This window comes from Dasypus novemcinctus, chromosome 7, assembly GCF_030445035.2.
Source record: "Dasypus novemcinctus isolate mDasNov1 chromosome 7, mDasNov1.1.hap2, whole genome shotgun sequence".
NCBI lineage: Eukaryota > Metazoa > Chordata > Mammalia > Cingulata > Dasypodidae > Dasypus > Dasypus novemcinctus.
In genome coordinates, this window is record NC_080679.1 from 92,081,277 (window position 1) to 92,107,186 (window position 25,910).

The 25,910-nt window shown below is 38.8% G+C and overlaps 1 protein-coding gene across 1 annotated transcript in view; it reads right to left on the reverse strand.

Moving 5' to 3' along the window:
- Positions 1-25,910, reverse strand: part of GALNT5 (polypeptide N-acetylgalactosaminyltransferase 5) — a 51,069-nt gene that overhangs the window by 15,739 nt on the left and 9,420 nt on the right. The window contains exons 2-7 of the mRNA XM_004453927.4: positions 20,339-20,505; positions 18,585-18,704; positions 9,290-9,425; positions 4,059-4,178; positions 1,349-1,466; positions 63-386 (exon numbers count right to left, since the gene is read on the reverse strand). Of these exons, the coding sequence (XP_004453984.1) occupies positions 63-386; positions 1,349-1,466; positions 4,059-4,178; positions 9,290-9,425; positions 18,585-18,704; positions 20,339-20,505 (985 nt within the window). The remainder of the gene's footprint in view (positions 1-62; positions 387-1,348; positions 1,467-4,058; positions 4,179-9,289; positions 9,426-18,584; positions 18,705-20,338; positions 20,506-25,910) is intronic.

Sequence of the window (25,910 nt, forward strand, 5' to 3'; positions counted from 1 at the left end):
TCTGAAAGAGTGTCTGCATCTCAGCTCATGGAGCAAGATTTTAAATTGCAGTTTGAACTCACCACACCACCAGCTCTCACAACGGGAGCCTTCAAGTCGGGAAATACATTTTCCAAGTACCACTTGAAGCTTTTGCATTTCAGTTTCTTTCGCAGTTGCCTTTGTTGGGTGAGGTCTCCGACATCTAAACTCTGGTCTATGAGGTGATCCCCATGGGCATAAAACAGCTCCTTGTACTCATCAAGCCAGACCTCAGCCACCCGCACCAAGTTCCGCTCCACTGTCTTCATCCGGTCTTTGGGGAAAGAATATGGATTGTCGTTTCTGAATATGTGGCCCACTCGTGAACAGGGAATGATCTCGATTTCTCCACCACACATCCACACCTGCAACAGTGCGAAGAAATGATGGTGCACAAATCATGGGCAATTATCGAAAACTAGAAAAGACTTAGTAGCTTTTCCCCACTGTTTGAAGTGTACTCTTAACCTCTAAAACACTTTTTAATATAGGAAATTTACTTCAAGAAGTTTATTTCTTTTATATTGCTCTATACTATCTTAGAATTAATAAAACATTTTTCCCTTCCTACCCTGCCACGGAAATCTTTCTTCCTAAAGAATTTTTCACAGAATCCCAACATACAAAATGTGTAATATGAGTTCCTGCTTTGGTTGAATCAGGGAAAAAATGTGGATTTCCGTTTGTTCAGCTTCCCCTACTCATGTCTTGTGAAGATCCATAAGACTCAGAGACCATTCTTCTGGATTAGGAGGTCCAAGTAACCCCTATATGATACATACACTCAACTCCTTAGGGAAGCAGGCCCTTTCAGTGCTGCTGCCGAGGGTATCTTAGAAGATAATCAGTGAATAAATACTCCTGATAACCTGAGGTAAAGAGCATCCCACAAAGAGCATCACTAATGTGTACCCCTGGACTACTAATGTACTATTCCAGAGGCACTTTTTGTACTTTCTGTCACTTGTGCTCTCCTTTACTGAATGACTCCTTTATTTCCAATATGCTAGAGAGTTGTTCTAAGAGAGTAATTTTCCATCAGGTGTGACTCTCAATTTTACCCTGAATGGCAGAAAGTTATTCTCCCCACTTTTAGATACAGAAACGGTGTTGTGAAGTATCAGGAAACTTCCATAAATTTCATGACAGATATTGATTCTTCTAAATTCAAAATTCAGTCTCGGATATGAAATCTTCAATCCAGAGACCCTAAAATTTCTGTGAAATTTCCTTCCAAATGCAGTCATGTATATGTTATCTTAAATGAAATCATTTAAAAATGATAAATTCTTAATTGTAAAGAGAATTTGAGAAACACTGGTAATACCTTGAATGAGAGCTCCATATTTTCTCCACCCCAAACATCAAGTCCAGGGTCATATGTTCCAAGTTCAAAGAAGTAACTTTTATCAATGGAAAATAATCCACCTGCCATGACAGGACACCTACAAAAAGAAAAGTTTGGTTTTTAAAGTTGCATTTCATGGGAACTCAAATTTTAAAGAGTGGGTTCCCTTGTGTAGTTGTGATGGAGTTTCAGGCATTTCAGAATAGCTACCACATGCAGGGATGTCTTAGGATGGAGTCACAAATACAAGTAAGTGATAAATTCCCTTGCTCAGGGTGACAGAGCTTGATTAGAGTCAGCAAAGACAGGGCCTGACAACTAAGCTGTCCTTGATACTCTGACATAAATCTCCCAGAGATGTTATATGTAACAACTTATTTAGTACCAATAAGATGCTAAGCACTGTTCTAAATATTTTGTGTATATTAATTCAGGCATCACAAAAAACCCTGTGAAAGAGTACCATTATTATGGAGAAACTACCACACAGAGAAAGTAAGAAGTTTGTTCAAGGTTATAGATGTGTATGGTATATATCCGGGGATCAAGCCTGGGGGACTGGGCTTAACTCCATGTTCTCTCATCTACCCTCCTGCCTCTCAACCACAGTGAAACTTCGATGCCTTATTATGTGGCAAGCACTTTTTAAACCACTTTATTTTATACATGATTTCATTAAATTCTACAAACAATCTAAAAGTGGGTACCACTTCCCTTAGTTTTAATGTCAAATTGAGGAAATAGAGACTCAAAGTGGTTAAGCAATTTCTTGGAGCTCACACTGCTAGTTAAGTCAGAGTTGAGATTCAAACCCAGGGAGTTTGAGCCTTTGCTCATGACCATGGAGGATAGAAACTACATTTTAGCCAGGAGTCAGATAAGGCAATAACCAACTCTCCGTGGCAGTCACCACTGAGCCAGCCAGAACAGTTTGTGTGGAGAACCTGCCTTATATTTGAGGTACACAGTAATCTCTTGGGTAAGGTAATTCTTGCCCCATACTGACTCCGCCCACAGTTTTTGCACATATTCTGTCTGTACCCCCAATATCCTTATCAGATTATCCAGAACACATTCTCTTCATAACATTATGATGAATATAATCTGTACTTAACCACCATATTGGCCCACACACTGGGAGCCTGAAAAAAGCAAAGAGGTTCTTCAGGTGTGGGATATGAACAAGAGTGTTAGATCCAGGCAGATCTGAGTTTGAATCCCAATTTCTTCTTTTATTAGCTATTTTTCCTTGGGAAAATTACTTAACTCTCTTAAGTCTCAACTTTCTTATTTCCTTAAGGAGAATACTACCATATCTTCCTAGGGTTACTGAGAGGATTCAATGCCTGATATATAGTGCTTAATAAATGGTAGGATTCCTACATTACTCCCTAGGAGTATCATTTCTCAAGACATCACATCTGGCAAGGAGGGGGCCTGATTTACTGAGGGAGAAGTTCAGGGTAAGTATGCCCCAATACACAGTTCTGGGCTTTACTTTCTCTTGGGACTTGCTGGCTAGTGTCTGCTCAAGTTCTCTTTTCAGCAGGGAAAGTTTCAGGTCTCCTGCTGCTTTGCCTGTCACCAGCTGAGTGCTTGTCCTGCAGGTCTAGACTCTGGGAAAAGTAATAGGAAGCCCCCACATTGACTTAAAGTCTAAGTTGTGTTCTTTGATCTTGCTTTTCCAGCATTAAAGTAAAAATTGTAATTCCTATTCAGCTCTAGGTCTATTTCTCAATTCACAGAAGTTGTCACCCCTTTCATGGCAAGGGATAAGGGTTTTGGACTAGACTCAAAGAAAATTCTAACAGTAGCTATTATTATGATATTTCTGTTACCATCATTTACTCTTTCACTCTTTACTCATGCTTACTTTAATATTATGTGTGTGTCTGTAGCATTCAAACAACAGTCAATTCTCATTAATTGCAGTGGTTATCTGTAATGTCACTGTGAACACTGAATTGCTCGTCAGGGAAATACAGGGTTAGGTTCTTGCAAGACTTTGGTCACAATATTTTGGTCAACCGATCAATATGTGACCATGTTTTATGTGTATTTCTGTTTAAAGACACCTTACTTAATATAAATCATTGATTCATTGACATTGAACTCATGACTAACAGCATAATAACTCATGCTTGAACAAAGCTTATCTAACCATATTTTCTACTTCAAGCTCATCATAGCTTTCTTGACCTTAGGAACATTGGACAGCACATCAGCACTAGGCTTGCAGGCCATTTTAAATAGTGAAATCGCCAAGAAAATGCACAAAAATGTAAAAAGATTGGCACCAAATATCCTGTGAAAAGGAAATTTGTTTAGAATATGCACACTGAAACAAAAGGGAAGAGAGAATTTTAAGGAGTAGTCAAATGTGCAAATACAAAATCCATAAATAATGAAGACCAACTAACTCTATTTTGTGTTTCTTAGCTTGTAAACTCTAAATAAAGAGAAACAGTCCTAGTGGATTTCTGCAGGTTCAGGACTGAATAGAGTGATTTTAAAAAACAAATTTTGGTGGGAGGAGAATAATCTCTCAGGAAAATTTGGTGTTGGTCTTCTCTTGCTAGAACTTTCACTTTTGATTTTCTAGAGTGACAGGATATGACTGTATTGTGGAATTGCTTTCTATACTTTTGGGGAAAAAAATAAACGGTGCTTTCTAATTGCTTTCACTTACCTTATTATATCAGTTTCTTTAATTTTGTTTTTTGTAATGATGCCTGGAGGAATTGTTCTCCAACCAAAGTTCATGGGCCACACAAAAATGCCTCTTTGAAAGTTGTCAACTGTCATGTAACTAAATCAGGAAAGCAAACGAAAGTGCTGCTTGAGATCATACATGTCTTTATATTCTTCATCAACCCATTATATTCTTTCAACAATCCTTCAAATGAATGAAACAAGTGCATACACAGATGATTTTAAATCATCAAAACCTTAAATAATAACAGTTTAAGAAGTTTATAAGTAAAATAAAAGTGCCATGTCAGTTGGCCCTACTTTGGAGTTTGCGTTTCTGTGTGATGGAGCTGGACTCAGATGTGATCTTTGACCACAAGTCTCTCCTGTTACTTTTACCGGAACTGTAGTTGGTGCTGGAGTTTAATGTATACGCAGGGAACCTGAATCTCTGGACTGACCATGTGATAGCCAGGCCCTGGGCCTCAATAGATTTGTAACTCCCACACTCTGGTTTATTGGACTTACCCCACTCAGCTAACATGGAGATGAAGAAGGCCAGCCACCACACCAGGGAGCCAAGAGTGCCTACAACTGAAAGCAGGAGAATTGCATCCAGCATCCATGTGGAATCTAAGCCCCCTCTTAATATAGATGTGGAGTAGACACAACCATTCTAAGGTCCACAGGATGGAGGAATAGAGTAGGGATTAGAGTGGACTTATTGATATTCTATTCATGAACTATTGTGATTAGTAATCGAAGAAAATGTGGCATTGGTGTGGAGAAAGTGGCCATGGTGGCTGCTGGGGGTAGGGAGTGGGAGGAAGAGATGTGATGTGGGGGCATTTTTGGGACTTGGAGTTTTCCTGGGTAGTGCTGCAGGGACAGTTACCGGACATTGTATGTCCTCCCATGGCCCACTGGGTGGACTGTGGGAAAGTGTGGGCTATGATGTGGACCACTGACCATGAGGTGCAGTGGTGCTCAGAGATGTATTCACCAAATGCAATGAATGTCTCAAGATGATGGAGGAGGTTGTTGTTATGGGGGGAGGAGTGGGGTGAAGGGGCTGGGGGGTATATGGGAACCTCATATTTTTTGAATGTAACATTAAAAAAAATAAAGATGACAAAAAAAGGTATATTAGTGGTTATTTGGCTGGATCAAATTTTTTTTTTGGTTATGTCTTTTTAGTTCTTTTTCTTTATCTTTTTTGTTTTTTTGTTAAGGGCTCAGCCTAATGAGTTTTTTTTTTTTTTTTTAAAGAGAAGAGACATACATAAAATACAAGATTCCCATATACCACTCTATTATTAACACCTTGCATTGGAGTGATACACTTGTTTCAATTGATAAAACACATTTTAATCATTGTATTAATAACTCTGATCCATGGTTTAACTTATGGTTTACTGTTTGTATTGTGAAGTTCCATGGACTTAAAAAAAAATTATGCTAGTAACCATATACAACCTAAAACTCCCCTTTTAACCACAAATACATAATTCAGTTGTTAATGACATTCATAATGTTGTGCCACCATCACCACCATCCATTACTCAAACTTTCCATTCCCTAAAACAGAATTCTGTACCAATTAATCACTGATTCTTTGAATTTGCAAATTCTAATTATTTCATATAAGTGAAATTATACAATATTTGTCCTTTTGTGTCCAGCAAGTTCTGGAATGGCAAGCCAGAGACAAGTTTCCTGGTTCAGTCCTTGAGGCTGCTACCCGGTTGATTGGCACTGACATACAGGCAACCCAATATGTGCATAAAGAATACTCTGGATCTCCTGGAATAGGGCCTGGGAGTCACAATGGAAGTGCGGGCTGGCTCAACACTGGCCTGGGAAGGGGATGCATATATATTTATAATTGTTATATTTTCTTTTTGAATTGACTCCTTTACCTGTTTATGATGACTGTTTTTGTCCCTCATTACACTTTTTGACTTACAGTCTATTTTGTCTGATATTTGCATAGCTATCCCAGCTCTCTTTTGGTCACTACTTGCATGGTATATATTTCCGCCAGCTGTTCTCATTCAATGTACTTATGTCTTTGGATTTAAGGTTAGTCTCTTGTAAACAGCATATTGTTGCGTCATGCTTTTCTTAAAATCTATTCTGCCAATGTATGCCTTTTGAGTGAAGTGTTTAATCCATTTAAACATTTAAAGTCACTATTGATAATGCAGAACTTTCTTCTACCATTTTTCTATTTAGTTTTTGCAAGTCTTACACCTTTTTTATCCCGTAGTTCTTCTGCTAATGTCTACTTTCATATATAAATTTTTTGATATTGTATCACATCGATTCCCTTCTCATTTATCTGGATTATTTTTCACATATATTTCCTTGTGGTTACTTTGGGGTTATAATTTAACATCCTAAATATATAACAATCATATTTAATTTGATACCAAATTAATTTAAATAGCATACACATACACTATTCCTATACCCCTCTACCCCCCCATCTTTTTTTTTGTACTTGTTACAAATAATAGCTTTGTACATTGTATGTAAAAAAACATAGGCTTATCATTACTTTTTATGCATGTGCATTTACTCACCATAGGGAGTAAGTGGAGTTGTATGCCAAAAAAATACAATAGTAAAGACATTTGTAATTGTCCAAATGGTGACTTTACTGAAAGACTTTACTTCTTTTTGTGACTTTGACCACTGTCTAATGTCCTTTCCTTTAAGTCTAAAAAATTTCTTTTAACATTGCTTGAAGCACAGGTCTAGTGTGAAGAACTCCTCAGCTTTTGTTATCTGGGAATGTCTTGATCTCTCCCTTATTTAAAAAAATATATATTTATTTATTTATTTCTCCCACTTCCCCCTCCCATTTTTTGCACTCTGTCTGCTCTCTGTGTCTGTTCACTGTGTGCTCATCCTCTTTTAGGAAGTACTGGATTTGAACCCAGGACCTCCCATGTGGGAGGGAGGTGCCTAACTGCTTGAGCCACATCCACTCCCTATTTGTTGTGCCTCTCATTGCATCTCCTTGTTGTGTCTCCTCACTGTGTTATCCCATTGAGACATGTCATTGCAACATTTCATTGTGTCCCTCTTATTTTTGAAAGGAAGTCTCACTGAATATAAAATTCTTGGTTGGCCATTGTTTTCCTTCAGCACTTTAAGTATTTCAATAGGCTACCTTCTTGCCTCCATGGTACCTGATGAGAAATAGGCACTTAGTCTAATTTGGATTGCCTTGAACATAACATGTTGCTTTTTTCTTGCAGCTTTTAGAACTCTCTCCTTGCCTTTGCACTCAACAGTTTGATCAGTATACGATGGGCCATATTTCTCTTCAAGTTTATCCTTTCTGATGTTCTCTGGGCTTTTTGGATGTGCATAATCATTGCCAAGTTTGGGAAGTCTTCTGTCATCATCTCCCTGAATATTCCTTCTGCTACCTTCTCCCTCTCTTCTACTTCTGGCACTCCCGTAAAGCATATATTGGTACACTTAATGGTGTCCCAGAGGTCAATTAGCCTATTTTCACTTTTTATAATTATTTTTCCTTTCTGCTTCTCAGCTTGAGTCATTTCAATTGCCATGTCTTTGAGTATGCCGATTCTTCTGCTTGCTCAAGTCTATTGTTGAAACTCTCCTGGGAATTTTTCATTTCAGTTATTGTGGTCTTTGACTCCATCAATTCTGTTTGCCTCTTTCTTAAATTTCTCTTTGTTGGGATTCTCATATTGTTCACTTATTATTTTCCTGATTTCTTTTCGTTCTTTCTCTGCATTTTCCTTCATGTCATTGAACATATTAAGATCATTTTTAAAAGTCTTTGTCTAGTATTTTCACAGTCTGGTATTCTTCATTGATATTTTCTGGATATTTATCCTCTTCCTCTGGATAGGCCATCATTTCCTGTTTGTTTACCTTCTGATCTTTCGTTGTACACTGTATATTTTAATATTTTTAAATGCTAACTCTGGAATTTATTCCTTGAGATTTCTGGTTTTTGAGTTTGTAACCAGCTGGTGATTTGACAGAGATTTTCTTGAGCATCAGCCTTCATATTAGGAAGGTCCACCCAAGATGAATGTAAAGTGCAGCATCCTCCCTATCTTTTCTGGGCCTGTCTTGTCTTGGGCTTGTGCTTGCTACTTAGGCTATTCCTTTGTTTACAGAAGTTTGAATGTCCCTTCTACTTCTCAGGAGAAAGACCTTTTCCATCTCTCAGGTGTTCCACTGCTGGACTTAAAATGTGTAAGCCTTTGCCCAGGCCATATGCTTCAGTTGTTTCTTATACTGCTTTTGTTGTCTCAAGCTACTTTTGCCTGGAGTGCAAATTATGGGAAGGATGCCTGCCAGAGAGGAGTTTCCCAAGTCAGTATTTCCTAGCCAGAACAAAGTCATAGGTCCACAAAGAGAGAACCAGCTGGCTCCAAGCTGTCCTGAGGGGAGGAAGAGGGAAGGATCAAGGTGGGCACAAGGAGCTTCTTCCACAGCTCCTCAAAGCTTTACTTTCTTGACTCGGTACTTGCCCAGCAAATGCAGCTCTTCAGTTGTCCTTTGCTGCTCTGATGAAGTGTACAATCTTTAAATCTCCACCACAGCCTTAGTCTGGAGTGGGTTGGAACAATGGCTGCCCTCAGAGCTAGGCCCCCAGCATTCTGAAGCAGCTAAACCGTGATCAGTGATTAGCTTGTGTCCTGCCTGGATCTTAGGGAAGTAGACCTCATGTTCCTCTCTGGCACCAGCAAGCTATGCCACAGGAGTTGGACCCCACTGTTGCCTGCTGTAAAGGTAGGACATGGGAGACAGTAACTACTGCAATGAGAGAGCAATTGCTGGTATTTACTGTAATTTGCCAGCCTCTTCCTCCTGCTATTTTCTGAAGGCTATACAGTATTCTGCTGGACTCCAAAGTTTTCAAACAGTTGATTTAAGTTTTCCTGACTGTTTAATAGTTGTTCAGTGGCAGGACTGATTCCTGAGCTTCTTACTATGCCATCTTCCCATGATCCTCCCAGGATTGCTTGTTTTTAACTTGTAATTTTCTTTTAATAAAAGAAATTGTTTGATTTACCTGCTCTGTTCTCAAGATATCTATCATGGATATCAACTTATTTAATGGATAAACAGTAAGTATCTTAGATTTACAAAAATGCACACATTGGGAGTATGACAAGCACTTTTTTCTTCTATTGGTGGTGCTTAGAAGTATCTTGTGGAATATGATATTATTACCTCATATCCTTATCATTGATGACTTCAATTACTGGACAGGCCACTTTTTTCCTACTTAAATGAACTCTCTCCAGAAGAGGTTCCAACCAACCAACGTTACATTCCACATGAGAATCTAAGAATGTCAACACATCACCTAGAGAGTAAAAAAATAAAATAGAATCATTTGAAAATGCAATATACTGAATGTGTGTCCTTCATGTTCAAAGTTATTAGGGATTTCCCCAGATATTTGGATATAAATGTGGCAGTAGTCTATTCTTCTCATTGAAGTCACACTTTCTCTAATTCTTTTTGTAATGAAATGGAAGGAATTTTGTTCACTAGAATCCTGTGAGGCAAGCATCATTTATTTTTGGAAAAATTGAATAGTCACTTAGAATGACTAGGAAGGTTCTGAAGGGAATACTACTAGAGGTAGTTGCTAAAATCTATTCTAAGGAAGGTGGATTCTATAAACACCATGAGTAGGTGGTTGAGGCTTTGTTTTATGGAAGAGCAGGGGAAGTTTGAGATTACAAATTTGACCTTAGGAATGATGAAGGAGATACATTGCTCCAAAGGGGTTAAAAGAAATTAGAGTGAAGAACCAGAAAGACTAGCAGTTACTGTTAAAAGGGTTACAGGAAAAAAAAAAAGAATAAAAGAATAGAACTTGGAGACCAGAACTGTTTATTAAGAACTTTCCCCCATTAGTTGCGTGAAATAACCTTCTTTCTCTCCTCAGAATGATATGCATAGCTCCAAATGCTTTCATACAAGTGGATTGTGTATATGTACGTGTTTGTGTGGAGGGAGTGACTAATAATAATCTATAATAGTCAGTTGTCAAATATTAAGTGCTTACTTTATGCCAGACATTGTTCTAAGGATCCTACATGGTTGTTTTATTAAATCCTTATAACAAACCAACAGTAGAGGTACAATTTTTATTCTCACTGAAGAGTTAAGAAAACTGAGGAACAAAGAGTTTAGGTAACTTTTCCAGGATTGCACAGCAAACAAGTGGAAGAATGATATTAGGAAACAGTTCATTCCACAGCCTGCATTAAAAAAAAAAAAAAAAGCCAGAAAGAGGCAGTAATTTGGGTACGGGAAGGCTTAGAGTAAAACAGAAGACAGATAATAAAAGCAGAAAATCAGATGAACAAGGGGAGAATAGGTATCTGGAAGATAGATCATTAACCACCGAATCAGTAAACTACCTCTCAATGAATAGAATTCAGTCTCTGAACAGCTACCTGATCAACAACGGAATTTTTGTGTGAGAATAATGAGTAAAGGGAAACGGACTTTGGCCCAGTGGTTAGGGCGTCCGTCTACCACATGGGAGGCCCGCGGTTCAAGCCCCAGGCCTCCTTGACCCGTGTGGAGCTGGCCCATGCGCAGTGCTGATGCGCGCAAGGAGTGCCCTGCCATGCAGGGGTGCACCCATAAGAAGAGCCGCCTAGCGCGAAGGAGGGAGCAGCCTGCCAAGGAATGGCGCCGCCCACACTTCCCGTGCCGCTGACGACAACAGAAGCGGACAAAGAAACAAGACGCAGCAAAAAGACACAGAAAACAGACAACCAGGGGAAGGGGAGGGGAATTAAGTAAATAAAAAATAAATCTTTAAAAAAAAAAAATGAGTAAAGAGCCTAACCTTAGCCATGGGCTTCGGGGTTGGGGGAGGGGGTGTGTGTTCTTGAGAAGTCTCTAGACAGAACCAGGCTGCCCTAGGCAGAATGCCCTCTCCAGTCCCAGATCACGATCACCCTGGAGGAGTCCTATTTTCAGGGAATTGAAGCTTTTGATCATGAAAGGCAGTTGTCTCCTAAGGGTATTCTTTTCCCTGGTGTGGGAAAGCCCACAGGTGGATCAACTAGATGTATCAGGTATATATAGCTAGCTAAAGTCCCACTTGGTTGGTGGTATTATAGATGCTAAAGTCTCATGTCTTGCACTTCTCCTACTCCTGGTCCAACAAGAGCCAGAGTTTAAAGAGCAGTCTCTGCTGGACCATCTGTCCCTATCCCTACAACAGGCCTTTGGAGCAGAAAGTTCCAGGATCGCTTTCCTCAGTCCCCAGTGGAAGCAGCGGTGGGTCCCTAAACCAGCATTCACTTTCCACCTGGCCCAGATCACCAGGAGGATCATTGGTTACCAGGACCTATGGGTAGCAGCAGAGTCCAGAGTTTACATTGTTTTAGTTTGGGGGAGAAGAGAACCCTCCCACTCATGAACATCACTGCTCCACTTTCAGACATTTCATTTTAAAATAAGGTTTCAGGACTGTGTTGGGTAAGAAAACAGGGAACTGTATGTGTAGCTGACTCTTGTGGTACTTATTTGTGGACATTTTACCCATTGTTTCTGATTGAGAGGCTGTAAGGCATAGTGAAATAAGCATGAGATTTGAAGTTACATGGAACTGTCCTCAATCCCAGCTCTGGCTTTACTAACCACATTGGATAAATTACTAAACCTCTTTAGTCTTCCCCTACAAGATTTCAAAGATGTACCTAATACCTAAATTTTCAGTAAATGGTTAGTATTACTTACTGTTTTTCGATAAGTGTTTATACTCTACTCTGGAATAATTAATCAATCTTGATTGGCACCCAATGGGTTTTTTCATTTCTTAAGAACATGTACCAGTAAAACTGGATTTCTTGCAGATGGATTTCATTGTAATTTTTTAAACATTTAATTGTACTAATACACAACTCAAAATTTCCCATTTTTAACTACACTCTAGTGTACAGTTCAATAGAAATTATGTTTACAATATCATCCTACCATTTCTAATTTCTAATACCCATTACCCCAACTTTTTCATCACCTCAAACAGAAACTCTGTACCTGTTAAGCCATAATTCCCTCTTTCTGCCCTCCCCTCCCCCCACATCCCTGATAGCCCATAAACACTGTCTCTATTAAATATTCTTCTTCTAAGTATTTCGTGTAAGTGAGATCATGTAATATTTGTCTTTTTGTGTCTGGCTTATTTCACTCAATATGATGTCTTCAAATTTCATCCATGTTATAGCACGCATCAGAACTTCATTCCTTTTAAATGGCTAAATAATATTCCATTGTATGCATATAACATGCTTTGTTTATCCATTCCTCTGATGATGCACACTTGAGTTGCTTCCACCTTTTGGTTACTGTGAATGCTACTGCTATGAACATTGGTATAAAAATATCTGTTTGAACGCCTGCTTTCAATTCTTTTGGGTATATATCAAAAAGTGGGATTGCTGGGTCAGATGGTAATTCTATTTTTAACTTTCTTAAGAACAGCCAAACTGATTTCCATGTGGCTGCACAATTCTTCAATGTCATGAGCAACATATAAGAAATCCCATTTCTCGTCATCCTTGTAAACATTTATTATTGTTTTTTTTTTTTATAATAGCCATCCTAGAGGATGTGACATGGTATCTCATTGTGGTTTTATTGCGCGTTTCTCTAATTAGATGTTCTCTAATGTTGAACATCATCTCATATGCTCATTGGCCATTTGTATATCTTCTTTGGAAACATATCTATTACGATTTTTTGACCATTTTTAAATCCTTTTTTTTTTTTTGATCTTTTTGTTGTTACATTATAAATGTTCTTTATGTATTCTGGATATTGAACCCTTATCTGATATAAAATTTACAACTATTTTCTCCTATTCTGTAGGTTGTCTTTTCACTTTCTTAATAATGTCCTCTAATTTAGGAAAGTTTTAACTTTTATAAAGTTGAATTTTTCTGTTTTCTGTTTTGCTGATGCTTTGGGTGTCATATTTTAGACTCCATTACCAAATAGCAGGTCATGGAGATTTACTCCTATGTTATCTTCTAAGAGTTTTATAGTTTTATCTCTGATACTTAGGTCTTTGATCCATTTTGGTTAATTTTTAAATTAATTCTTGCATGTGGATATCCAGTTTTCTCAACAAAATTTGTTGAGGAGACTATTCTTTCCCCATTGCATAATACTTAGCACAATTGTCAGCAATCAATTGGCCATAGATGTGTGGGTCTGTTTCTGGACTTTCAATTATCCCATCCATTTTAACCACTTTTTTGCTCATATTTTAATGTCATATCTAAGAAATCCCCCCTTTACTCCTATGGCTAACCCAAAACTGTTCAATTTGCCGAAGAGTTTTGGCTCAATGTTGAACATGGATTCCTGCTTATATTTAGACTACCAGCATGGGATAGTGAGGCCAGCATACATTAGTGCTATTGTACTGTGATTATGGTTTCTTGAGAGAAATGGATCTGGTTTCCCATTTAATTTTACATAATGATTTGTGAGTAATGCTAAGGAAAAACCTGTGTAATCTGCAGGGGAAACATGCTGTAGACCTTTACAGAAGGTTGTCCACTGTTGCTCTTCAGGAGAGCTCAGTTGGTCAGGAGCTAAATGTCACTTGTCCAAATAAATAAAGTTAGTCAGTTGATTTTCTGGAAGGCTCACAGCCATGTATAGTATTTTTCTAAAAGTCACATCAAGACGGAAATGAGAACCTGATCTTTTACTCTGATTCTCAATAATGTACTTCTGAACACTGATCTGTCCAGACAGCAGGTCCAAAAGAGCTTTAAGTGTCACATGAGAATTAGACATAGAGCAGAGTTCTTGGCAGGGCAGTAACTGGCTGGGTCTGTTCAACACTAGCAGATCTAGGTAGTCTGCTCTTTTTCTTGTGCCCCACTTATTCCATCTCATATTACTGCTGTTGCCTACATATAGGGAACTTTTCCTAAATATCCATTACCCTTGGATTCCTTTCAAATGCTCAAATCCTACTTGATACTCTCTACTTCCTCATTCATGATAAGCAACTGATTGTCCCTGATCTTTTTTTGACTGAATCAGATTCAGATAAAGAACCTCTCCTGCCCTGGAACTGAATGAGTAGTGAATGTTGCTAATGGTGTGAGATGGCTGCTTTGCTCATTGATCTTTTATAGAAGACTATTAGACTTCCAAAGAGCCTGACAATATTGACCCAAAATGAGGCTACTTTGACTTCCACATGTCCTTGGATTGCTGATCTCATCCTTGCCCAACACATTCTTTCCCTTTTCTCTGAACCCTAAAGGGTAAATCTTTTGAGAGCGAGAGCTATAAAGGCCTCTCAGGGTCTAGATCCAGATTCTTACCTTTAATTTCTTTGTTTGGCCAAGGTATTATGGAAAAAACTCTGCCTTGCTCTTCTTTGCTGTTCCCCAGGGACTCTTTAAGCCCAGAGTGGTCTCCTGCCTATGTTTTACTTCTGAAGGCTGGGAATCGCCAAGGGAGAATTTGAGAGGCCCCACCAGGCTGGCCAGGCCTGCTCGATGCAAGGCCCTGAATTACCCTCTACTGACACCGTACAGAATCCTGAATCCCCTTGGCTTCCTTACAGGGGTGCGGTGCACTTGTTTAAGTTTGATGTCCTTAGGCAAGACTATGACTAACTCCATCGATACATAACCTTCTGCTTTTCTCCAAACTCTCAGGCACGGGCTCTCCACTAATGCTGCTCCAGGCATGAAATACAGATCCTCAAATAGAAATTGAGAGCAAATGTTTTGAAACTTTACAGCAATCTGCCAGAGTAATTTATTGTCTATTGACCACATATATGCATGCACATGCATACACACACATATACCAAATAATAAATGGGGCTTATGTTTTACATATCTTTGGGTTTATTTTTTCTGTTTCTATTTTCGTTAATTCATTTTTATTATAATTTAAAGAGGAAGGTATGCAAAAATTTGGAAGTTTGAAGAAAAAGTCCTTCACAAATAGTTGAGCACCAGATAGTGGCATACAACTAACCTAGCTAGAAAATTTCAAACTGAGAGTTGTGAACCTTTAGTAGATCATTAAATCAATTTAGTGGGATTAGGCTATGGCCAGAATTTTTAAAAGTAAATAGACTAGAAAATAAGACATTAGAATCCACTGCACATATTATTTGGTAAAACATCTACTGGGAGTTATATGTGTCACCTACACATATACTGGGTTGTGATAAAAAATTTATTTCTTAACATGGGTCATGGCATAATAGTTTCAAGTTACTGCACCAAACTGAGATAATGTGCCTAAGGGAGCCAATGAATGCTTGAAAACTAATTTACATTTTTACAGAGTCTAAATCCAGAGGAATTATTTAGGATTTAGTTATTAGCCCATGAACAGACTAGTTAGGCAATTTTTTTTTTAAGATGTTTTCGATTACATAAAATTTACGTAAAAATATAGGGGATCCCCATATACCCCAGCCCCACCCCCTCCCACATTTACCCCATTAACAACATCTTTCATTAGTGTGCTACATTTGTTACAATTGATGAACACATATTTGAAGCATTGCTACTAACCATGGACTATAGTTTACATTATAGTTTATACTTTACAGTGCACAATTTTATACATTTTGACAAAATGTATAATAACCTGAATCTGTCATTGCAATGTTGTGCTGGGTAATTCCAATGTTCCCATGACAAATGCTTTTGATGAAGTTCACTACACAAAAACTGTTGTCTGTTTGGATCATTCTGGAGCCCCTTAGTAGCATGCTTTGTGTTCCATGCAGAGGGAAATTTTTTATAAGCAACACCTTGTAGGCCCTGTATTTATCAACTTTCTCCACATGGATAACTAACTGTCATCTCAAACTTACATAGACACAATCAGAACTCATTGAAACCCTAGATTTGACTTTATTGTTATGGCCCTACCACCCACTGAGTTGTTCAGATCCCCATTCTAGGGTTCATCGTTGAGTCCTATCATTCATACTCTCTACCCATCTAATCTGATGGCACATCAGGCTTCACATCCAAAATGTATTCTGAATCTGACCATGTTTTTCATCTGTCCTTGTACTTCACGAGTTCAAGGTTCCTGGACAACTATAATTGGCTCATACCTAGACTCTTCACTCTTTTCTCATCCCTTTAATATCCATTCTCCACATCATGGAAAAAGCAAGCTTTAAAAAATGTAAATCAGGCAGTTTTGCTCCCTTGTTTAATGTTTTTCATTGGCTTCACATTATACCAAGTATTTTGCCTATACTCCTTAAATAATGTACAAAACTTTTTTAAAGTCTGCTTTTAGGGGAGCAGGTATAGCTCAGTGGTTGAGTTCCTGCTTCCCATGTATGAAGTTCCAGGTTCAATTCCTGATACCTCCTGGAAAAAAAAAAAAAAAAAGGAGGAGGAGAAGGAAAAAGCCTGCCTTTGGCCTTCTCCCCAAATGAATCTCCCATCACTCTCCACAGTGGTCAGCACCCACTGCCCATAAAGGCTTTATCTCTTTACCTTGAATATACTAAGCTTTTCTCTGCATCAAGTCATTTCATTTGCAATTATTCCCCCTGCCTGGGACAGTGTTCACCCAGATCCCAGCTTAAAAGTTACCTACTCACAGTATTTCTTGACTGTAATATTTTTTGCATTACTCATGGATCATTACTCTCCAAATAAACTTAGTTTAATTCTTCTGAATGTAGCTCATCATTAGGAATCTTAAGCTGTCACTTCAATGCCAAATTTGGTGAGATGTGTTTCTTGCCCAAATTCCAAAGAAAGGAAAATTGTTTGCAAACCAATGAGATAATCAGAGCTCTACCTTTGGGGTCTAATTACAAGGAAGTGGAACCCAGTAGAGCCGATAATTCAGCATCACAACATGCTTGAATCTAAACCTGTGAAGGTGTGCAATGGCATGGCTAAATGTTTAGGGGCTGCCTTGTGTAGAAGATAAAATTGCTGACCCTAGAGCCAGAGTGTCTGGCTTCCAGTCCTGGCTCTACCACTTACTAGCTGGGAGAACTTGGGTAAGCCATACTCTCACTGTGCCTCCATATCCTCATTTTTAAAATGGGAAAAATGATCATACAAATGTCATAGAGTTATTGTAAGGATTAAGTTGGTTAATATAGAATGTACTTAGAATGAAAATGGTACCTTAACTAGTATATAGTAAGTTTTACATAAAGTAGCTATTATTACAAGGGCACAGGTCTTTCCACAGAAGGATGTTAAAATGAACCAAAATGTGTGATGTTACTTTTAGAGTAATCACAGACAGAAAAGATTCACATCCTCTCACTCAACCACCAGTGCCCACACAGGAAAGGCAGAAGAAAGGAAAAGATGGCATAACTGCCCTTTGGAAAGGACTGTAGGAAGAGCAGACTTGGGTAAAGGACAGAGAATCAAGAATTAATAAATTCTGAACTCCTGAAATACCAATGGGGTCAGGTCAAATGTGGGACAGTTTGAACCCCCAAAATAATAATGCTGGTAATATATACACTGAATATTTTTTAAACCTTAAGCCTGCAGATGGAGGAGGGAGGGGAACAGAGAGAGCACAAGAGCAGAAATAGGGGGTACTAGCTTTTCTTTGCAGGTAAAGGTCAGTTAATAAGGGAAGAAGGGTTGACTGAGCTAGAAAAAACAATTTTTCAGCCCTCAGAGTAAGAATTGATTCAAGCAAGGGTCATTAATGGATGCTAAGGCATTGATTCCCATGTTGTAGAGAAAATGGGATATTCTTACTCTTAAAGGAAAGATTTGGTGGTCAACTCCTTAACCAAGTGTTCAAAATTAGTTTCACCAACAGAGGGATGACCTGACATCATATGCGTCTTGATTTGAGGCAATAAGAAGTACACAGCTCCTTTCATCTATGCAGTAGAATTCTATACCCCAAACATGTACTAAGTGGTCAATTCTACCAAATGAATGACCCAGACTCTTAGAAAAACAACACAAAACAATACAGAAAACCTACTATGGTGTGAAATCAAAGTATACACAGAGTTACTTTTAAATTATGAAGAAATTAAAGAGACAAAACAAGAAAATGCAGTTTATGGAGAGAGAGAGAAGAAATATAGAAGAAAAAGAAGAATATAGAATATATTTTATGTATAACTGAGGAAAAGTGAGCAAGAGCATATATTGCATGACATCATTAAATTAATGTTAATTTACTTAGGTATGAAAGTTTTACTTAGGTATAAGAATGTCTTTATTTTTAGGAGCTGCCTGCTGAAGTACTTAGGGCTCCAGTGCTATGATATCTGTAAATTCCTTCCAAAGGTTTAGAAAACAAATTGCATGTATACAAAAATGTGTGTTTATGAAAGAGAGAGAGAAAGAAAAAGCACACACTGCAAAATGTTAATGATTGGCAAAATTAAGTGATGGATATACAGTGTTCATTTTACTATTCTTTCAAATTTGCTGTAGGTTTAAAAAAATTAAAATTAAAACAAAAATGAGCTTCTTACCCGTTGCATTCTGTGCCCCCGCCAGCCGAGCCCGTATTAATCCATGTCTTTCATTGAGGCGAAGTATCCGAACTTTTGGAAACTGAGACATGTATTTAACTAACTTATCTTTTAGGTAGTCTATATCAGAGTGGAGGGGAACAAGGAAACACTTTCGTTACCTAGGTGTGGATAATTCCAGAAGTGCCTATCCAATGTCAAATTCTCAAAAACAGAATATTTACTACAGTCATTAAATTTTATTCCTTGGACCATGATTTTATTTCCTGATTACATTTTCCTGGGTGAATTTTTGGGGTTCAATACTCCAAGCTGACTGATTTCTGATTTCTGAAATCCCAGGTCCTTCATTTCAGTGTTGCCAAGTTACACAGATTTCTTCACCTTTTCTATATGTCAGGCCTCTGGCTTTCCATTTGCAAATGCCCCTTCCAAGACTCAAGGACAAGGCTTGGCAGTGTGTGAAAATTGTAAAATTTGCCAAAGAAATATATTGTAACTACAAATAGTTACTACTACTTCCTACTCCCCCAATCCCCTCCATCATACCTCCTCTCCTGAATTTGGTGGCCATAGAAGGATACAGTTAAATGAACTTTTTTGAGGGTTTTGTGGTATATAATTGAGTGGATGGTCACTTCTGTGTTTAATTACAATATTGACAGCTGTCCTGGGTAAGAATGGCATCCAAGAAAGCTTCTGCAGATCACTTTCCTACTAATTGTGTGTTCCTAAGTTTTCATTCTTTTACTTAAAGACCTTAAATGGTACAAGTTCCAGGTTCCACAAAATCAAAATGCACCCCTCATAAAGGGAGTAGTATCTACTTGTTAACTGGATGCTATTTCTGTTTATGCTTTCAAAGCCACTCAAAATTTTCAGTCAGTTTTCCTTGGGTGTCTTTCTCATTGCTCCTTGAACTCTGTGTGATTTTGGTAGCAACTCGGAAGCTTACGAAACTGGCTCACATTCATTTGGTCACAGGTCAAGGCTAAGCTTCCCTATTAATATTACAATTACTTTTGCTATTTTCTAAAATTTTCTAAAGTGGGTTTCATTTTGTATATTCATAATATGTGTGGTCATGGGCCTGAGAGACCACCTACATATACAAATTATTTGACAACTCAAAGAAGAAGATCCTTGGGAATAAACAAAATCAAATGTAAAGATCATTGGGGATTCTACCTTTGAACTTTGTTGGAGTCTCACCTCTCTGGTCCCATGGCCAATTTGTCATCTCAACACTTAACTGAATATAATATGCATTGCTCTTCAGGAATAAACCATAGGTCTTACATTTCTTCATTTGCCTTAGAGTCTAACTCTAACTCTATTTATTACCAGTAGGAAAGGCATCCTATTAATTGTGGAATACTTTCATACTAGATTTCATACAAAGGTGTTTGTGCAATCATATAGAACATCCTCTGATGTCCAGCATTTCAAAGTGCCCATTTCCAAGCAGCAGCAGCAGCAGTTAGAAAATTATACCTGCATAGCAGGGGGCACAGCTGAGGAGGACCTGAGGCAGCTAGCTGAACCCCCAGGATGATTATTAGAGCCAACTTTTTATATACCATAGATGCTCAGACTTATGCCTCTAAGATACCACCTGAATTGATCAGTTGGCACTTGCAAAGTTTTATGCTTTATCAAATAACCCTGTGATTTTGCCATCTAAACTGCTGTTGCTTCATATCCAACCTTGATTTTTTTTTTTTTTCAGGAGAAAGCTTGAGTGTTTTTCTTACCTTTGGTGCTGAAGTCATCCACCAGCAGAATCTCCTTGATGAGGTGTGGAGGAGAGCGGTTGAGGACGCTGTGAACAGACCTCAGCAGAGTGGACCACACCTCATCCACAAAGCACACGATGACACTGGTCGTGGGGAGGCTATCGTGAACTAGTTGCTCTGCACACCTGGATGCGAGCACAAGCAGAGCAGAGGCGACATGTCAGCAAGATCCACAAGACGGTTTTAAAGGTCACAGGATAAGATTATGTGTGTGTGCGTATGTAAATATATGGATGTATGTATGCTTATGTATGTATATATATCATCTCAAAGATGATTATATCATATGCTTTTTCTTGGGGGTGGGGTGGAATGTACAGATCTACAGGCAAAATAAAGAACAGAGGTAGAATAACCAGTAGCAGGAGTTGCTGTAATAAGACTAGCAATGTGAGACCCAGAACCTCCTGCGGAAGCCTCATGCTCTAGTCCAGAGAGCGTGGGCTTTGCGGTGGTTAGATTCCACTTCGAATCCCACCTCCAATATTTCTCAGATCTTTTTGCATTGATAACTGACTTAATATCTCTGTCCCCCAGTTTCCTCATTTTAAAATGAGGCCATGGTGTCTCTTTTACAATCTCTGCCCCAGAAAATCAATTCTAGTGGTCTGAATCAGACTGAGAATTTGTATTTTAAAAAAGCAAAAGAAAAGAATGACCCACAAGTTGTTAATTGTGAGTGTTAAGACAAAGTTGATTTATCCTATTTATAAATTTTATAAACTTAAAAAAGAGAGGGCTGGTAGGAACATGACATGAATCTTTAATTGATATAAAAGCAAAATAACACATTTATTGAGCTCGTGATCAGGTGAATAACGTTAACGTCAAATAGCAGGCTGCCTAAACTAATTTGACTATAGAAACAATCTATGGGTTTACATACATAAGCACTGAAATGTTCCTGACTTCACTTAATGGCTGAATTAATTTCCTGTGGCTCCTATAACAAAGTACCACAAAATGGGTAGCTTAAAATAACAGCAACTTATTTTCTCATACTTCTGGAGACTGAGAGTCCTACATCCAGGTGTCAGCAGGGCCACACTTCTTCCAGAGGCTCTAGAAAAGAATCCATTCCTTGCCTCCCATAGCAGCTTCCAAATTCCTTGACTCGTGGCTGCATCACATCAGTCTCCACCTCTGTCTTCACATTGTCATCTCTGTATCAGTCTCTCTCTGCTTTTCTCTTACTAGGATACATGTGACTGCATTTAGGGCCCACCTGGATAATTCAGGTTGACTCCTCCTCTCCCTAACCTTAATCCTATCTTTTTCCATGTAATGCGATAGTCACTCCTTTGCCATCCTGGTTTCTTCTGTTTATTTAAGTCATAGTTTAAATATTGCTGCCACAGAGAAGACTTTTCTGATCATCCTATCAAAACTAGGCTGCTCTCTCATTATTCTCTGCTATAGCCACTGTGTTTCCGTCATAGCATTAATTTATTGATTTTATCTCTTTATCTTCTGCAGCCATAATTTCCTTGAGGGCAGGGCATATCTGTCTTGTTTACTACAGTGCTACAAGCATCTAGCACAGTTACACATAATTAACATTTGATAAATATGTACTGAATGCCTAGATGAATGAATGGAGATGGAATGAGGCTTAAAAGTTCAAATAGAGGAAGAATAGCTACTTTCCTTTGAGACAGGAAGAAAAAAGTAGGTGATGTTTACAGATAAGCTCATACATATGGGATGAGAAGTTGAAATAGTTTGTAGCTGGTCTGTTGCTGATGGAAAAGGGTAGAAATGTGAGGAGAGTGGAGAATATTTAGCACATTGTGGGTAATAGTAGAGAGTTTGGTTGACTACAAGTAAAAGTATTCCTGAGGAGCATTAAACAATTTCATCAAGTTGGAGTTAAAATTTTAGTTGAAGCACAAATATGTGATTTACTCCAGCAGCATCTGGCAGTCTGGGAGTAGTAGGATATAGAGTTGGATTAATACAAGTCTAGGGATTGTCAAAGCAAAAGAGGTAGAGAGAAAAGTGGTAGAGGATTTTGCAAAGACCAGTGGTAAAATTGTCCATCATAGGCTCTAGGTTAGAAAAGGAGGAATAAAGCTAAAAGGGGTTTAACAGCCTGAGCAAAAAAGAAGAATGCAGAAGACATCGGTGACTTCCTATGAGTCCCTCATCTCTAATTATATAATATAAATGAAGGGTAAATCCACATATCACCCTTCAATATTCTCAACAAACGTTTGTTACTGAAAGAAATAAATCCATTCCAAAATGCAAGGATTAGCTGTAAAAGTCCTGCCTGAGGTATCTGGAACCAACAAGCCTGGCTGTGAAGCCCTGAGATTTACTTAACAGTTAAAATTTGGTTGATTTTAGAAACATCCAGTGACATAGAAATACATTGGAAAGAGTTAATCAAGCAAGAATGCTAATAACTCGCATTATAAATTACTAGATTTTGGGGCTCTTTTTAGAAGGAAGTTTTAAGAAGCGTTGTAATACTAGGCAGGTCTGAAATTAGAGGTAGGAGATTTGGGGACGGCAACTCCCTACCAAATATCCAATTCTCTTTTGCCCCTAACACATCATGCTGCCCTAATTTCACCATTCGAAACCCATATGCACAGATCATAAAAGAGTCCACTAGATGCTAATATCCTGGGAAATAGCACCTCTGCCAATTACTGACAAACATGTATTTTAGATGTGTTTAAGAAATCAATTGAAGAAGGACCTGTGGAAGATTATATTGTACAGGTTATACTGGTGTCTGGGAAAAGGGGCAGTACCTAAGGGTGGAAGTGGTGCACAGGAGGAGACATGGGAAGTTTCAAGTACAAGATTTCAGAGATACTTTGGTTTGGGTGACTGTGGTGTCAGGTTGTGCTAACATCACTAGGTGCATGTTTTCCTGTATTACAAAGCAGTTTAAACATTTTTTCCAGATCTAGAAAAACTAGAATGCTTGGCTTATTTAGAGGCACTGTAGGTCAGACAGGAAAGGGTTTCAGCTTTATAAACTGTTCTACCATCCTTACATTCTTTTACAGTCATTAAGTTTCCACAAGCTGTACATGTTACTCTACACTGATCTGACTGAAGCAAAGTTTCTTTTTTGCCTATTGGAAACAATGCTTTCTGCCATACTGGGGTGGGGGGAGCTATGGTTAAATTCTAATTTAATTGCAAGACATTGCTGGGTTTGAAGAATTTTTTGAGATTAAGAAATCATATTTTTATAAATCCATTCATCGCACAAGATCAGTAGAGTACAGAGGTCCTGTGCTACATTTAAAAATGAACTCAATCTATTTTGTTTGAAGAAAGTCTAGGTTTAGAAAACTATAGCAAACCCAAGTATGAGAAACAAACAGAGACACGAATGAGGGAATTTCAGTGTCCTGCAGCATAGCTGATGCTGGGGTAGAACAGAATGACTCTGGACTTGAGAAAGATAATTAGGGACTAAGATTTGAGTACTTTGTGGCACTTATTGGCTTCCTGGTCATGGCCAGTAACCTTCCAGAATGTCAGTTTCATCACTTTCAGGATGAAGATTATAATGTTTCATCATTGAATGGCTATGGAAATTTGATGAGATAATGTAAGCTCCCTGGTAAAAACCACAGGTGAGGACCTATTATTATCACAATGCTAATACACACATTTTGACTGGGCACTCTGCCCTTTTTCCAGGCAGTTCTTTAATCGGAATCTATCAACTGCTCCTCATTTATCAAGAGACTCAGAAAGAGATGTGTTTCACCCTCTTGGCTTGTGTGTGCGGAAAGCTCAGCCAGAAACCTGATTTGAATGTACCCTATCAAACAAAGAAGGTTTCAGATCAGAAGACTGAGGGGATGATAACATTCTCTCATTTCCATGAATTTTTCATTTTTCCCCAAGACTGCCAAATCATACTCCGTGGGTCAGGTCTCGGTCTTCACAGGCTTGAACAGAAGGTCGATGAGAATCTTTTCTCAATTTCTATTAGCAATTCAACTACTTTCTTGCTGATGAGCCTCCAGTGGCCTTTATTCCCAGAGCTCTGGTATCTTTGGGATGATCTGGAGGAGAATGGGGCATCTAGCTGAGAAGTCCTGCCCAGAATTACATGCTTTTTTCCAAGACCTTAGAATTTCTGGGGCTTTCTTTTCCTCTCACTGATAAGAGGGTGTACTTCTATAAAATTTAAATTTTTATGTTTTGCTCTTGCTGTAAAGAACTTCTGATATTCGGCCAGACTCACCTGGCTTTTAATTTAGTCCATTTCTGCTTTATCTCTATTCCAAAGGTCTTAGCCAACCGAAGCTGTGGTTTTTGTGGTGCCTGTTTGTCCATCAAAGTTACTAGCCTGGAGTTAGAAATAAAAACCACCAGCATCTCCTTTCACCACTTTAACAATGGTCTATTTTGAGCAGGCAGCTGTCTGGAGTGAAATTGGGTTGGGAGGGAGAAGAGTGGGAGGTGGTGTACTGTGGTGGGAATAGTGCTGGGTGGAGGTAAGGACGCCCTGGGATAGTTCTGTCTCACCTGCAGTGTCTGACCTTGGGCAAGTCACTTCCTTAGCCCCCCCCCCCCCCCAACCCCCCCGCACAGGCCCACTCGGTGTCATCAAGAGACTGGATTAGATAGGTTTTTGAGATCTCATCTGCTATCAAGTCTCTGTGATTCTCTATACAACTTTTAGCAACATTACTCACAAGTGCTTCCCTCTGGGTCATGAGATTCCTAAAAAAAAAAAAAGGCAAATTAAATAGTTCCTTCTACAATTAAGACCTGTTTTCTCACCTGCCATTAGAACAGGGTCTCTTGACAAGAGGTCCATGAGCTTGAATTGAAATTCAAAAAAACATCATCCTTGTGGAGAGTGTTGGTGTGGGTGTGATATATTTTTAAAATAATACACAGTACAGTGTGGACTTAGTAAGGGGTCCATGGTTTTCACCTGACTGTCAAAGGGGTCCGTGGAACCAAAAAGGCTAAGAACCCTTGCCTTAGAAGAACCTTAACAGGGCCCTGGGTGACCTGGACTCTGCTTATCTCCAACGTCTCATCTGCACCCTCACCGACTGCCTCCAGCCCTCAGCCACGCCAGTCTGGACCTTTTCTACCTCACTTCTCTAACTGCCTCACACTCCAGGTTACAGCCAAAACATTTCTGCCTTCTCCTTAGGCCCGGCCCAGCCCTTCTCTTCATTACTCCAATTAGGACTCTGTGCTTTTCACAACATTTTGCTCTGTGTGCCTTGAAGGCAGAGACCAGGCTCGATGCCAGACTGTGCTGTAGAAGCCGGGAGACATCTGTTGACTGCTGGGCTGTGGTCGTTGGATAGTTTTCAGGAATCACCTTTGCTTAAAGCCATATAGAAAAATGATTTCCTATATGTTTTCTCTAATTCAGTACATGGCTTGCAAAACGAATTAGCCTCTGGCATTCCTGACCTATGTGTAAGGAAGAGAAGTACTTTAATTTCACTCAAAGAGTTATGATCATAAGATAATAAAAGAAGGAGAAGCTGTATCCTGTGGAAAGGGCACTAGAACTAGAAGTTAG